Below are 17,292 nucleotides of genomic sequence, written 5' to 3'. Positions count from 1 at the left end.
GTTTTATCCAATACCAAGAAGTTCTCCCAGAATATGGACTTCGGACTACAGCCCTTCACCTACAGCTTGTTCGACACTTGACATTAACTTTTCTAGGTTAGCCACAGCGGCTTCTTTTTGTTCCGTCCCAGCTGGAAAAGGGATGTACTGGATATGTGGACAAAAAGCATATGAATATCTTCCTAAGGGTTGGAGCGGAGTGTGTGGCCTGGGCTACGTAGTCCCAGCAATGCGAGTTGAGGATAAATTGCCTACAATTCCCTCAGGATTAAGATCAACAAGATCTAAACGAGATGTGTTAATCACTCACTCACAGACATATTGGAGCCGTCTATTCGGCATGCTTATTCCCAGTTATGGTGTATTGTCTTCCCTGAATCAGATAAGAGATCTTTTTATTGTTCAAGTTTCCGGTGTCATGGCGGCAGCATAGACCGTTCTGGCGTCCACTCTCCTCCAAACTTTTTCCAAAATCTACGGCGGCGTGGGCAGCCGTTCAAATCAGATAACTTTCATTAAATGCCAACCACAAGACAAACTACGGCAGCTAAACAAGTGCTGATGGCTTCTCTACAGAAAGAGCTTGGTGAGGAAAATGCGTCTCTCGTGAAAGTAATTGAAGAGACAATGGCAAGATACTTCAAAGACGCCGACGAGAAGTCCGAGGCACGGATGAACAGACTTGAAAAGCGAATTGAAAGTATGCATTCTATTCTGTCTCGTCACTCCGAAGAGATAAAATCGATTCGCTCAGAAACTGTCAATATACAGGAGCGCGTTGCCACGACAGAAAAAACGACTTCTGAATGCCTGAAGAAGCAGCAAGCTCTGGAAACTAAACTCACGGAAATGGAGGATCGGGCGCGCAGGGAAAATCTCCTCATCTTCAACTTAAAAGATGGAGCAGAAGGACAAAATGCTCTCGCCTATCTTACGGAGAATATTCCATTATGGTTCCCTGCCCTGGCGTCTGCACCGCCGGAGCTAATGAGGGGCCACCGACTGGGACGTCCACCGGCCAGCGGTAAAACACAACGCTCCCGTCCGCTGATAATCAAGTGCCTTCGTTACACCGACAGAGACGCATTGCTAAACGAAGCAAGGAAAAACCCTCCGGAGGTGCATAATATCCAGCTGAGATTTACCGCAGACTACAGTGATGCCACAACTAAGCGTCGGAAGCCATGCTACAAACTTATGTACGAGGCGAGGACCAAGGGCTTCCAAGCTTTCCTCCTCTACCCGGCCACCATCAAGTTATCCCGGGGAAACGACGTGCACATTTTCCAGGAGGCAAGTGTAGCCGAGCGGTTCCTTGCAACCACGGACGAATAAATGTGGCGTTGAAGGATCTCCGGAGTTGGTAAGACTGATTCTAGACTGATCCTAAAAGATTCAACTTGAAACAAGACTGAATTACTTGGATTTATTGACGCTAAATCGACATAGTGACAGTTTAACAATGCAAACTTTCCTTTGTTTTGTTTTTTTTGCTCTCCTTTTTTTTTTTTTTTTTCTCTCTCACTTTTTGTTGCAGCCCTTTTTATGTGGGCTACATTAATTAAGCGGCACTACATGCTCCTACTTTTTTTTTTTTTTTTTTTTCCTCTTCGCTGATAACTGTAGCCCGCAATAAGCCGCTCACTGCCCCGTGGTACAAAGGCCTTTTTCTTTCCCTTTTCTTTGGATGGAGGGTGGAGGGACTCTTTGTTTCCCTCATGGACACCGGTATACTTTTTTACGATAGGGTTTTTTTTTTTTTTTTTCTTGCTTTGTGTTGTTTTGTTGTGTCTTGTTTTTTTCCTTGTCTTGTTGTTGTTTTTTTTGGAGGTGTGCGTGTGGGTGTGGGTGTGTGTGTGTGTGTGGGGGTGTGTATGGTGGGGGGTGGGATGGGGACCCAGATTCAGTCCAGATTTAATTTGTATCTCAATTTTCCTAGCTGGGTTTGTTTGCCTGATCATGCTATACATGAATTTGAAAGCCTATGAATAAAATCAGTGTCTTATCCTGGAATGCACGGGGCCTTAATTCCCCCCAGAAACGAATAAGCACATTAGAGCAACTGTTCAGGAAAGATATACACTTTGCATTTATACAGGAGACACATTTTTTGAAGCCTGATGTACATAGATTCCAGAATAAATACTATCATGTTATCGCATCCTCCTGTTTTGACAAAAAAAGTAAAGGCGTCCTTATAGCTGCTAAACGTAATTTAAATTATAGTATTCTAGGAACAGGGGGCAGTGATGATGGGTGAATCACTTTCTGTAAGATTATTTATGATGGTGTCAAAATTGCTCTGATTTGTGCCTATGCCCCAAATTGTTTTGATCAACATTATTATGATTCATTAATATCAATATTACTAGACCTCCCTGAGTTTGAGCTCCTGATAGGAGGTGATTTTAATGCGGTGTGGCTGCATCAGACAGACCGAACAGGGGTAACAGAGAGTAGAGATCAACAGTTGTCCTCTAAAGCGTTACGAAAATTGGCTGCTGATTATGGACTAGAGGATATGTGGCGTTTGATGAACCCCTCTATTCGGGACTTCTCATTCTACTCTGCTTGTCACAAGACTTTCTCAAGAATCGATTATATTTTTGTCTCCCAAACTCTTTTTAATAATATTGATAGCACTACTCTGTGTCCAACACCACTATCTGACCATAGATTTGTATTATGCACCTTTTTGATAAGAGCTGGCCAACCTAGAGCCCCTCGTTGGCGTTTCAATGCTAGTTTGCTCCAAAATGATGTGTATATAACAGAACTGGAGGCTGAATTAAAAGATTTTATACAAATAAACAGCACATCCGTCGACGACTCACGAGTCTTATGGGACGCAATTAAAGGTTGCATCAGAAATAAAACCATATCATTCGCATCAAATCTTAATAAAAGTAGAAAGCGCCGTATTGATTTTCTTGAGGCTGAAATTGTAGCAACAGAACAAAGTATGGTAAATGATATGTCGCTTGAAAACATTAACAAGCGCCAGAACCTATTGGATGAACTTAGTAGCCTGCTGAGACAAAAAACAGAGTTTATTATGCATCGCACGAGACAAAATCATTATATGAATAGCGCCCGACCTAGTCGCCTTCTCGCGCTAAAGCTAAGAGCAAATAACCAATTAGCAAACATTGCAGTGATCAGAAATGAAGAAGGAACTTTAACCTCTGATCCTGTAGAGATTAATCACACCTTCAAAGGGTTTTTTCAAAAACTATATACATCGGAGGTGGTTTATGATGAAAAAACTTCTAATAATTTTCTGAATTCGTTATCTTTATCTAAATTGCCCTTGGATGCTGTACACTCATTAGAGGCACCAATTACTATAGAGGAGCTAGGCCAAGCTATCAAATCAATGAATAAAGGCCAATCACCAGGCATTGATGGTCTACCTCCAGAGCTATATTTGGCTCTCTGGCCTCAGCTCGGACCTCATTTGTTGAATATGATAAATGCCTCTATCTGCAGAGGATCTTTCTCTACAAGCTCCAATATTGCTATAATAACTCTTTTGTTAAAGAAAGATAAGCCTCCTGTCGATTGCTCATCTTACAGGCCTCTAAGTCTCCTTAACTGTGAAATTAAATTGTATGCAAAGGTTTTGGCATCCAGGTTAGAGTGCTACATGCCCCATCTTGTTCACCATGATCAGACCGGGTTTATAAAATCAAGACTAGCTTCGGATAATGTCCGCCGACTACTTCACATCATACACTCAGCCTCCAGTTCAGAAAATAATAGTTATATTCTTACTTTGGACGCTGAGAAAGCTTTTGACCGGCTGGAGTGGTGTTACTTGTGGTCTGTGCTCCGACATATGGGCTTTAGTGATAACTTTATTCTCATGATCAGACTGTTGTATGTTAATCCTTCTGCTGTAGTGATAACGGGTAATATTTGTTCTCCTAGGTTCTCAATTTCGAGGTCTTCACGTCAGGGATGCCCATTGTCCCCTCTTCTCTTTTCACTGTCATTAGAGCCTGTAGCTCAGGCAATAAGGCAGTCAGAGGTTATAGAGCCGATCACTGTACGTGATACACCTCATTCTATTTCTTTATTCGCAGATGATATTTTAATTTTCATAAAGAATCTGGCAGAATCACTTCCACATTTGATGAAAATACTTGAGACCTTTAGTAATATCTCTGGATATAAAATCAACTGGAGCAAATCAGCATTAATGTTACTGGGTAAACAAAGCGATCAGACTCCTACTTTAAACTTTCCTATACCTGTTGTCACTCATTTTAAATATTTGGGTGTCTCTATCTTTCCTTCTTTGGATTTGATAACCATAAATAATTATAATAAGGCTTTGTAGGGTGTAGAGGAAGACTTAATGAAATGGGGTAAACTCCCTACTTCCTTTCATTCTAGATTATCGGTGATTAAGATGAATGTTTTGCCACGTGTAAATTTTATAAGTTCAATGATCCCTCTTGCCCCTCCAAACAACTATTGGAAAAAGTTGCATTCTATCATAAATCAGTTTCTCTGGAATAAGAAAAAACCGAGAATTTTTAATTCTCGGTTTTTTCTTGAATGTTTTACCTCTACATTGCAAAGGCACAAATCAGCAGGTGGTGTGAACTTGCCCAATTTTGAGTGGTACTCGTGGAGCTTTGTCCTACGTCCATTTGCTGTCTGGTTAAATCCAAACAGTCTGGTTTCATGGCTCCCCATCGAGGAGAAATTAACATCTCCATATAGCCTGCAGAACTTGATATATTCTAATATTTCTCATAAGCTAGTGAAACGTGATTTTGGACCAATTATCTCCTATCTCTTCACTGTGTGGCTTAAAGTCCAACAGTTTGCAAAAATATACTCAAAATTTTTTCGTTAGTCTCCAATCTTTCATAACTTTAGTCTTTTAATAGATGGGAAACCCATTTCTTTTCCCCAGTGGAGTGATAAGGGAGTTAATACACTCCAGGACATTATAGGGATACAAGGTCTCCTTGAATTCCGGGAATTACAAAAAACTTTTGATCTTCCGGGCACTTCCTTTTTCTTTTATTTACAGTTACGGGCAGCAATGCGTGCTCAAGGTGTTCCGTGGGACTCCAAATTAGAAGATCATCCTTTTCATATTAAACTGAATACTAAAGGTAAAAATAAGGGTATTGCCTCTGAGTTGTACAAACTGATTGTGGAGGCTTCATACAAACATCTGCCTTTAAATAGACTTTGGAAAAGTGACATTATAAATGCTTCCTCAGAGTTCAACTGGCAATCTATATGGTCAAATATTACTATCTCATCTAGAAACCCGAATCATCAGATGATTCACTATAAGTTTGTCCATCGATTTTATTTTACACCCCAAAGACTTTATCAAATGAAACTTAAAAGTAACCCATTTTGTGATTTTTGTTCAGGCAATACCGTTGGTACATTTTTTCATTTAGTTCGGCAGTGCCCGGAAGTTAACAGATTGTGGGAAAATATTTCAAGTATATTGTCTGTTGTAGTGGAGAGAACTATTCCTTGCTCTCCTTCTCTACTATTACTTAATGATATTTCTTCTCTGAAACTAACAACAAATAATAGCCGTCTTCTGTTTGCTGGGCTTACAACAGCTAAGAGGATGATAGCCTGCCGCTGGAAACCCCCACATGTAATGTCAATCAAGGAATGGCTTTCTTCATACAAGGACATTGCACAGCTAGAGCTTACCACTGCACGATTACATTCAGCTAAAACACAAAATGTCAGCTGTTGGTCAAACTTGGTAAACAAAATTGAAAGTTTAATGTAAGAATTGTATTTTTTATTTTTATTTATTTATTTTTCTGGCTGTGCAGTGAACTGCCTATTTCTTGTGTACTTTGGTCTGTCTATTTGACTAAAACATATAAAATGTACATGTACAGATGTGCATGCAACAGACATACTGGCTATGTGTGTGGTCATGGAATTTCTGGGTTAGGGTAGAATGAGTGAGTGAATGAATGATGTATGAGTGAGTGCTTTGGGATATTGTTGGTTTTGTTTTGTCTTTTTTGTTGTTATTGTTGTTGTTGTTGTTGTTGTTGTTGTTTTTAAATATTATTGTTTGTTTGGTTTTGATTGATTGAACAACTCTGTTAATTCAATATGCCAATCGGGAGGAGGGTGGGGGGAAGGGGATTAATGGGGTAAAACGAAGATAAGGCATTATTTCATTATGCTACCCCACCGATTGTGTTTCCTTTCATGCCCTATCAGTTGTCTGTTAAAAAAACCAATAAATAATTGATCACAAAAAAAAAGAGATCTTTCCAAACGTATAGAGGATTTAGCTAATACCACTTCCCTAGGTTTGTCTCTCTTATCAAAAGAGCTGGCTGCGACCCGTCTAGTTGCCTTACAGAATAGAGCAGCTTTAGACTATCTTTTAGCATCCCAGGGTGGTACTTGTGCAGTGATTGGTGTTGAATGTTGTACTTATGTGCCAGATTATAATGCTAGCCTTTCTGATGTCATTGCACATGTTAAACACATTGCTGATGAAGTGCACACCAGCGATATTAGTAGCCCTTTTGAATGGTTGGAAACACTCATTGGTCATTGGGGTACAAATATAGTTCAATATGTTTTTGTTGGTTTAATCTGTTTTATATTTTTTGTTGTTATTTTTTCTTGTATCAGAGCAATGTGTAAAATTATTACAGCTAAGGTGACTACTAAAATGATGATTCAACGAACTACTCACAACGTACCTAAAGAATTATTTCCTGATGTTTTCGATGAATTGTGTAGAATTGATGTATTGTAATTTTCTTACTTCACTTGATTACATTTTCTTGTGTATTTACTGTTGTCCTATAGGACAAAATGGGGAATTGTAGAAGAAAATGTGTTACCTTACAATTTGTTTTTCAGTTTTAATGTTACTTTCTCTCGGGAACATCAAATGTCTTGCTGAGCTGATCTTGTTGTATGTAAGCCTTGTCATGTTGATGAAAAGACCCTCTGATCTGTCCCCCTTCCTGGACCGTCCCCGAAACACCTTCATCTCACATACTTGATCAAGGCCTTCATGAATGGCCCCTGTTGTGACACTATGTAGAAAGAACCCAGCTGTTCCGAGGGAAGTCACACCTTTATGTTGTCTCAGGATGTCTCTTCCAAGTTGGGAGAGACGCGTATTGAATCTATGTAAATCCACTGTTTAGACCTGCCCCTTTGGTTCTGTGTATAAAGTCATCGCTCACGCCACATATGGCAGAATGGACTGTGTGGCAGCGCGACATTGTCTTTTCTCCACTGTCAGTGATTAAACCTCATTTGAACCAGCCACAGAATTGGACCTGAAGAGTTTTCTTCCATACCTCCAAAACCATCACTGCCTCCACCCTCTCAACCCTCTCCAACTGCTTGACTGACATTAAGACCTGGATGCAAAATAACTTTCTCAAACTCAACTCCAACAAATCCGAAGTCCTCATCATTGGTCCTGACTCCCTCACCCACTCCACTCAGAACTTCTCCCTCAACATTGACGGCTCCACCATCACCCCCCCACCCCCCCCCACCACCACAATCCGTAACCTTGGAGTTATCCTGGACCCCACTCTCTCCTTCCTCCCCCATATCAACCATATTACCAAAACAGCCTTTTTCCACCTCCAAAACATCGCCCGCCTCCGCCCCAACCTGTCCACTACTGCTGCTCAGACACTCATCCATGCTTCCATTACATCCAGGCTCGACTATTGCAACAGTCTTCTCTACGGCACCACCACCAAAGTCTTAAATAAACTCCAATACGTCCAAACTCTGCTGCACGCCTCTTCACCGGTACCCGCTCTAGAGAACACATCACACCTGTCCTCCGCGAACTTCATTGGCTTACAATTAAACACCGAATCAACTTCAAAATCCGACTCACCCCCTACAAGGCCCTCAACAACTTAGCCCCCCCCTACCTTGCTGACCTCCTTCATCACCACGCCCCCTCCCGATCCCTCAGGTCCGTCTCTGCCAATCTGCTCCAAGTCCCCCGGACAAGGGCCGGACTTGGGGTGATCGGGCCTTCTCAGTTGCTGCCCCCACCCTATGGAATTCACTCCCCTTCCACATCAAAGTCTCCCCAACCCTCTCCTCTTTCAAATCTGCACTCAAAACTCACCTTTTTACACTAGCCTTCGCAACCTAGCTCCCACCCTATTCTTCATGTTTTAACCTCTGTTTCGTTTTTAACCCTTGTATAAATTAATAAAGATTTGTCTGCATAGTTTTAATAGGGCAATATTGTACAGCGACTTTGAGTACCACATAAAGCGCTATATAAATGTGATTTATTATTATTGTTATTATCAGCTTCACCCTTAAGCCACGAGTACACGGGAATGTGATGGAACATGGCTGCAGGCTGTGGTGTTGTAACCATGTGTTCTGGGGCCCGTTTCACAAAGCAGGTTCAACAAACTCTGAACCTAACCCTGAACTCTGAGTTGACCAACTCTGAGATGGGCAACTCTGAGTTTTCAGTTTCAGAACAGCGGTTTTGAATTAGTTCAGTCAACTCTGAGTATGTAAACTCTGAGTTACACGCGTGCCTGCCGACTCTATAAAGCCATCATCAATGGAGCTCCGATACTACGATTCACCATGGCAACGGGGAGAGCGTCATTAGATATTACGGAGTGTTTATGTAGAAAACGAGCTCATCCTGAGAAAGAGGAGCAACGTAACTGCAGCAAAGTAGCGATAGTTGGCGTGGCAGACAATTACTGCCCGATCTAATGTGTATAACTGAATGAAACAGTCTATTGATCTAGCACAGCGACACTGTGGTGTAATGGTTAGCAACACCGCCCACGGTGCAGGCGACAGGGGTTCAACTCCTGTACTTCACAAAGTAGTGCACTGAATGAATTATCATTTTCATTGGGTGTAATCACCCCAGGCACAGAAAGAAAGTGGCGTCAGTTGAAAATTAAGCATAAGAATATTGCGCAAATACGTTAACTAAGGCATATGATTTTAATCATATTTCACATATTAAACAGTAAATATAAGCAGGTATTTCAACACAGAAATGTACTTAAACATTTCATAAATCTCCCGTTCGCAAAAACACTACCTCCGCAAAGAATCTGGTTGCGGATTATGTCCGCGATATGAAATGTTGAAAATGTCGGAGAATATTGTTTAGATAATATCTAATGTGATTGAAAGGAAAGGTAATCAAAATCCTCTCCCGACGCAAAGCTGCTAGAATCACTTTTATTTCCGTATCGATTAGGTTGACGATGAAAGGACGGCACATTTTTTTCAGAGTTGGTTGAGATTCCGGAAAAAGGCGGAGACATGTAGGGAGAAACTCAGGGTTTGTTGAAGCAAACCTGCTAGCGAGCAGGTTAGGTTCACGGAGTATGTTACCCGGGTAACTGACTCAGATTTATGCTGAACTGGCTTTGTGAAACCGAAAAACCAGAGTTTCCCTCATCTCAGGGTTAACTAACTCAAGGTTTTCACTAAACCTGCTTTGTGAAACGGACCCCTGGTGTTCATGATGAACTGATGGTGGAATTGTTTTGAGTCCAGTTTGAATCACTGAATAGTTTCATGACATCTTTTTCTCTGGTGTCTGGTGTCTTTTCTCTCTCTCTATTTGATCTTCTATCATCTCTCCAGACTCTGTCAGGCTGCTGAATGGGACTAGTCTGTGCTCAGGCAGACTGGAGGTGAAGTCCAACCAGTCCAACCAGTGGTGGTCCTCAGTGTGTGAAGCTGACTTTGACCAGCAGGATGCAGAGGTGGTCTGTAGGGAGCTTGGCTGTGGGGCTCCTTCAGTCCTCCAGGGGGCGCTCTATGGAGACGTGGGGGCTCCAACGTGGACCAAAGAGTTCCAGTGTGGAGGCCATGAGTCTGCTCTCCTGGACTGTAGAAGCTCAGGCTCAGATAGAAACACCTGCTCACCTGGCAAAGCTGTTGGACTCACCTGCTCAGGTAGAAGAGGAGCTGCAGCTTTGATCTGGTTCATTTCTGTTCTCATCAAACTCACTTTGCTCTTTGACTGACAACTCTTCTTTCTGTTCAGAGCCTGATGATGTCAGATTGGTGGGAGGAGCCAGTCGCTGTGCTGGAACACTGGAGGTGAGACAGGGAGACTGGAGACCAGTGGCTGGCGATGACTGGACTCTGAAGGGAGCAGCTGTTGTCTGTAGAGAGCTGGACTGTGGCTCTGCTGTTTCTGTAGAACGGAGAGAGGAGTCCTCAGACAGACCTGTGTGGTGGATCAGGTCTCACTGTGTTCATTCTGGATCCACTCCGAGGGAGTGTGCAAGATCATTCTCCTCTTCCTCCATCCTGAATCTCACCTGCTCAGGTAAACCCCTCAGTGACATCATCTATGACAGCAATGTTCCCAGTATGTTCCTTCCTCTGTCCCAGTGACAGTCAGTGGTTTCCACTGGACTGAACTGTAAAGTTCTCCAGGACAATGACGTCCTAGAATGTAGAGAAGTGGGCTGGTTTCTGGAAGCTTCAGACCCTCCATAGACTGCTGAGCTTCACCTGGCAGGACACACCTGTCTGTCTGTCTGTCTGTCTGTCTGTCTGTCTGTCTGTCTGTCTGTCTGTCTGTCTGTCTGTGTGTCTGTCTGTCAGACCATCCTTTGAACGGAGGGTAAATGTGACCTTTCATCTCTCGTCCCTCATTTCCATCTAAAATCTTACCAAACTTCTTTCAGTAGAGAACTACAAACAGGAAGTAGGACCATATAACAGCTGTGATCAGGTCATTTCACTGGCTTCCAGTCCATTTTAGAATTGATTTGTTCATGTTAAAGCAATGGTTCGGAGTAAAATGCACCTTAGGTAATTTCCACCATGACATCCAGCCTAATACCCCCAGAAGCATTTTTAGTGATGGTCAACATTGGTCAAGATTGGGCTCTCAAACGAATGGCTTAGTACTGGCGCTATGCTGTACCATAGCGTATATGTGTACATCTCGTAAATTACCCCACTTATAATGCATGGAATGTTACCAAACTTCTGCAGTAGTACACATAGGGTCTGTACTCACAAAACGAGGCAATTGAAAGTTTGTAAGTACACCAGGAGTATTTGTTGGCAGAGCAGCCATACAGCGGCTACTGGTGTAAAACCCACGTTGTCAGCACCGAACGCGGAGGAGAAGGAAGGAAGACGAGAGAGACGCTCAGTTTGCCTCACATGGCACTCAGCACCGCAACTACTCACAGCTGCGTGCAGGAGGGCTCTTTTATTAACCACGCCCACCAGACAGGTGGCTTCACCTTCACAGTTAAATCATATGTCACCGTCAATGTCCTGACAAATAAACATAAATAAACAATCAATAATTGAGAATAATTGAGAGCACCACTCAACACCCCCACTTGCTCTCACATTACAAAGAAACATTTCATATTACATTCAGTCAGAAAACATCAACGTCAATACATTGAATTTTTTCTTTCATTTATACCCAAACATAAATTCAGCAAATCTTGCTATCTTAAATTTTGTTGCAGGCTTGGTCATTAGATCTGCAACCATCTGCTCAGTTGGACAGTACTCTAACGACAGTTTAACATCAGTTATAACGGACCGAATAAATCAGACTACCCACTGCTTCTCTGTACATTGAGACATCACTCATTAATGCAGCATCATCTGTGTAGTTCAGTTTCTGTTCACAAGGTGTTGACCTAGGTTTGCTGTCTTGCATGTTAAACCTTACCAGAATCCTCTCAACATATTTTGCTTGAGACATTGTTACACAGTTATTACATTGTTCGAAATCAATACCCCAAAAATTTCTCAGTTTGCCTAGGTCCTTCATTTTGAACCTTGCTGCAAGCATGTCTTTTGTAACCTTCATAGCATTCTCATCACCTGCTGTAATTAACAAGTCATCAACCCAAATTAACATAATGACCTTCTCATGTTCTCTTTCTCGTGTGTGTAAACAGTGGTCAGCTTGGTTTTGGAGGAACTCATTCTGTGTCAAATGGTCACGTAACAACTTATTCCAATTCCTGCCCGATTGTTTGAGCCCATACAATTACCTCTCTAGTTTGCAGACTAACTGCAAACTAGTTAGTTGTGTGAGATCTCACACAATGTCTTGTGGATAGGATGGGATGTACAGCGCCTGCCTCAGTGTTGTGTTCAGGTGTCTTCCTTTGCTGTCAATCAGACAGACCTCCGCATCACCTCTGCGCTCCGCGACGCCCTTGCACCGCGTGCCGTCCGCCAGCTCCACGCAGTGTGACTTGGCCTGGAACCCGTCATCAAACCTCTTGAACTTTGCCAGGTCTGTGACGATGTGCGAGGTTGCCCCGCGAGGTTGCCCCCGCAGTCAACCATCAGGCCCCTATATGTATATATATATATATACATATTGTATTTCTTAGCGCTGTGATTGCGGTCTCTGCCCGGATCACGTACTCAGTCACAGTTTCACTGTCTGACTTCTGCAGTGAAGTCAGTTCTGTGTAGAGGCTTATGATGTGTGGCTTTCCTTTGCCTTGATAGTAGTTTCTCAGGATAAAACCCGGCGCTACCTTAAAAACTTTCTCTTCCATCGCGCCACACATTGCAACAGGAGGGGGTGAGCTCCTCCACCGTAGCACACCGCTGCAACAGGATGCAAACTTTTAACGTCTGCAGTGTTTTCCTTTGTCCTAGGCCGCAGTCTTTTCCCCAAACTTGCTGGACGAGAGACAGACTGTTTTCCCTCCTTTTCCGTGACTCGTCTTTTTCTTTTTTTTTTTATTGTTGCGGATCCTGAGAAGATCACCGCACGCGTGATTCTTTGTTTGCCTGCAGAAGAGGAACACAAACGGTTCCTTTATCCCAGCGACCAGCAAGAAGGATAACCTCTGAGCCCCGCTCCTGTCTGAAGTCAGGTGACTTAATTGCAAAGCCGCACAATTCTATTGTTGCCCGCTGAAGGAAGAAACTCAAACTGTTTTTCAAGTCGCTCAAGTTGATTCATTCAAGTTGATCAGCGAGAAGGATAACCTCTCGTCTGGGCGCTCTCGTCTGGACTCAACCGACTCGTCGCGTCCCCTGCTGCCGCCGAGAACTCGAGAACTGCCACTCGCTGGCGCATCAAGAAGCACCGCCACCGCATAAGGACGGGCTGATAGTCTACACATCGACGCAAGTAAGAGGATTTTGTCCGGGCAGAGAGGTTGATAGTGTAGGATATGCTTGTAATTTTTGTTAACGTGTTTTAAGTTTTGATCACGGACCGCCGAGTCCGTTGCTTTCTGTGTTGTTGTATCCGAATGCTGATTGTGTACCCACGCCGCTGAGTTCTATTTCGGTAATAGTGTGTGTCCAACCTCGGCAACATTCACGAGCTCAGTAAGTGATCTACCATGAGTTAAAGGACCGGGGTCCCGCCGAACGAACACCAGTTAATTCACGAGCTCCAGTGTAATGGTAATAGCTTACTGACCCTTTTTGTATTACGCATGCATTCCCTTCTCTATCTTTGTTCCGGCTAACACACGAGTGCACACACACACCGCCCCCACACGTATCCTACGCCAGCTGTTTCCGGCTCCGGACACTAAGGACATACGGTAGCTTCATCTGGTGGCTGCACCCGGCCATCTCTCTCTCTCTCTCTCTCTCTCTCTCTTTCCTCTCCCCACACACACATACACACGCACACACACGCACACACACACACACTCCACGTGTGTCTCCTCCTTTGTTTAGCTTAGCTTTGTGTGCATTTAGGTAGTTAGGTAATAAGGCTTTGGTAATTGCAGTGTTATTGATTGCAATCATTATTACTGATTTTAATAAATCTTATTATATTATAACTAGCGGTCTCTTGTGCTTGTTGTGTATATGTCACTGGATAACAGCAGGTTGTGAAGGCTAGTGCTCGAATTTCACGCCTTTTTAATTGTTTGATTGTTTTATACTTCTATGCCAATGATCACGATGATTGGCATGTGAGTATGAAACCCCCCTTTATATTGAAACTGAGTACAGTTTTCGGTTATCTTTTCCCTGATCCCAGGGTGGTGCCCCGTATATTTATGATTATATCATAATGACATATTAAATATCATTATTAATATTCATAATCATATTGACATTAATAATTATCTGTTGATAACAAAATCTGCTCCTGCTACCTCCCCAACAGTATGAAAAAGTTTCGCTGAATTTTTATAAAAATCAACACTTGTTGACCTGATAATACAAGCATTTATGAAAATGTGTTGACCTGATAATACAAGCATTTATAAAAATTCAGCGGCCAAAATTATTTTTTACTTTTTGGGTGCCCCTAGCACCACGATTAATGATCATATTTATTCTAAACAGGATTATCTGTTATATTTGGGAACTTGCTCTTGCCAAAATGAATTTGAAGGGTAATGTACCACTGGTGGGAGTTTTATGGGGATCCAAAAACCCTTTTGGGCAGAGGTGACTTTTTTCAAAACACCATATTTGGACCCCCAAATGACCATGTGGGCACTTGATGATCCTAATGGGATTTATACCAGATAAAGATACATATTTGTTCTTTATTTTAATGAAATAAAACCTTTGACTATGAAGCTCCATAATATGAATTTTATTTTTCATAATGCACCATTTTGGACATTTTTTCCGGAAGCCTGGAATGTAAATCAGGGAAAATTTAGTGATGATAAAGCATGAAAATACTGGAAATAACTTAGTATTATGGTCAGTGATGGCAAATAATAAAATACTGAGACTGTCACATATTAACCCCTTGTCCCCCATGAAAGAGACCCGCCATGAAACTTTTAAAGAACTAAATAACAAGAATGTTACATAGTGTAAGAACACTACAAATAGAAGGGAGTTTTTCCTTAGCCCCTGTCACTCTCCAAATAAAATTGAATTGAAAATTAAATTGAATAAAAATGTCTTTCTCTGTTTAAATATTATCCAAAGAATTGTTGAAGCAGTGACATCATTTTGGTGAGTACTGCGTCCATAGATGTCTGGCACACTGACACAACAAATGATATGTTGGAATGGCACCCAACAGGGGATCTGTCTTTGGTCCGATGGCCTGTGAGGATGTTGTTGACACGCTTCATGAATTTCACAAAAACGTCGCCATGTTCATCTGAACGTTCAACAATGTTTCTAATGAACCAGTCATCATAGATACAGGCAATGTATTTTCCTGGCTGAAAAATTGAGTTTTGTGGCTGATCTGACTGCAAGTGTTCTGCCTCCGGGTGTTCTGTATCCAAGTGTTCTGAATCCGATTGTTGTCCTACATCAACATCTGTGAATATTGTATCCTGTGATATTCTTTTCATCCGTATCTTAATTTTGGAAATTGGTTTAAAGCAATGATAAGATCGTGTTCCACTGATCGTTTTGGCCGAGGCGTAACATCTTTCCAATTCGTACGTTTCCTCGTGTTTTTTAATGTCTTCTGCACTAACTGAGAATAATGTAATGTTCTTAATGTTTTCTTTTGCCCATTGAAACATCTCCATTGGTGTCAGAATATGGTTTGTATCAGTGGCCTGCAGACTTGCTTGTGCTGCAAGTCGCTTGACAGTTCCGCCGATTCCATCTCATGGGATTTTCCCATAAGAAGTTGCAAAAAAAAAAAGCCATTCGGCAGGGATGTCAGAATCCTGCACGTGATGGTACAGAAGCCCTAAACGGTCATGCATACATACATTTTATTTCCTCTGTTTTCCCGTGATAATGAGATAATTTCTCCGTTTTCTCGTGATAATGAGATAATTCCTCCGTTTTCTCGTGATAACAAGATAATTTTCCTCCGTTTTCCAGTGATAATAATAATAATAATAAGACTTTATTAAGGACACAATCAGAGGTCCATAGGGACTAGAAATACATAAAAGACAGACAATAAAAACATGGCAACAGTTAATGTAAAACAAACATCGATCACAAACATAGCCATCAATATCAACCAGATACGGTCCCAGAGGGACAGACATCAGCCCTCACATACAGACTGGAGCCCCAGTGGCTCCACAGTCTTGAGGAGAACCTTAATGAGCTCTTCTCACCATCACACAGAAACAAAATTATATCATTTCTAGAGGCTAATAGCCTGCACATAAATTTATACATAAGATTGCGTATTACAGCAGAGCAGTTTGGCACTCCAACATTAACAAACATATCACTGGCACTGCACCATCGGGGTAGCTTTAAAAGTATCCTCATGCCATCGTTGTAGGCCACATTTAGTCTCTGCATGTTTTTTTTACTGTAAACGCTCCACAAGTGTGCAGTATACAGGGGAGTACAGTATGCTCTAAATAACGCTACCTTGACATTACTAGTGCACATACTGAACTTCCGTGCAAGCATGTTGGCCTGCAAGTAAAGCCTCCGACACTGTCTGTTTATGTCTCTATCATCAGACATATCGTTTACAATATGATGACCAAGATATTTCACTTCATTACATTCTTTAAGAACAGAACCAGATAAAAAGAATTCAGGGAAAACTGATTTCCTATCACCTTTACCTCTGACAATCATAATGTTGCTCTTAGTTGCATTGTATTTGATGTCAAAGTCGAGGCCGTATTGTGAACATATTTTCAATAACTGTTGTAAGCCAGCACTATATGGGCAAAAAATTACTAAATCATCAGCATACATAAGATGATTAATTAACATAGAGCCAACCATACACCCTGTATTACATACATTCAGTTGCTGTGACAAGTCATCCATATATACATTGAAAAGGAACGGGGACAGTATACCACCCTGTTTCACCCCATTACTGACTCGGAAAGGTTCTGACACCGAATTTCCCCATTTTATCTGAAAAGTCTGTTGAGCATACCAGTAGACAAGAATTCTTAAAATCCATGTTGGGACCCCTCTAACACGCAATTTATTAAACAATTTCTCATGATTGATGCGGTCAAAGGCCTTGGAGGCATCTATAAAACACATAAATATTGTTGAGTTCTGTCTATTATATTTGCCTAAATTTCTTTCAAGGCAAAAATGCACATGTCAGTACCATGTTTCTGTTTAAAACCAAACTGGTTGTCACTTGTGATTATGTACTCTTCCAGCCTATTGAGGAGGATTTTCTCCACAATTTTTGATAATATGGTAGCCAATGCAATTGGCCTGTAGTTCTCCAAACTGTTTATTTTGCCTGCTTTGTTTTTAACTACAGGCACTAATAAAACAGACAGCATAGAGTCAGGCAGGATTCCATGACTGAATAGACCTGTCAGGCAGATAGCAAGTAAAATACAAATTTTTTTGCTTGCATATTTT

General features: G+C 41.8%; 1 protein-coding gene across 1 annotated transcript in view; it reads left to right on the top strand.

Annotated features, from left to right (window-relative positions):
- Positions 1 to 17,292, top strand: part of LOC311010058 (scavenger receptor cysteine-rich type 1 protein M130-like) — a gene marked incomplete at its 3' end in the record, with an annotated part of 217,298 nt that overhangs the window by 31,093 nt on the left and 168,913 nt on the right. The window contains exons 4-5 of the mRNA XM_084004539.1: positions 9,649 to 9,963; positions 10,055 to 10,342. Of these exons, the coding sequence (XP_083860665.1) occupies positions 9,649 to 9,963; positions 10,055 to 10,342 (603 nt within the window). The remainder of the gene's footprint in view (positions 1 to 9,648; positions 9,964 to 10,054; positions 10,343 to 17,292) is intronic.

Source organism: Eutrigla gurnardus (assembly GCF_963514095.1).
Source record: "Eutrigla gurnardus genome assembly, chromosome: 24".
Classification (NCBI taxonomy): Eukaryota; Metazoa; Chordata; class Actinopteri; order Perciformes; family Triglidae; genus Eutrigla; species Eutrigla gurnardus.
The sequence above is the reverse complement of the archived record's forward strand: the minus strand, read 5'-3'. Positions and strand labels throughout refer to the sequence as shown.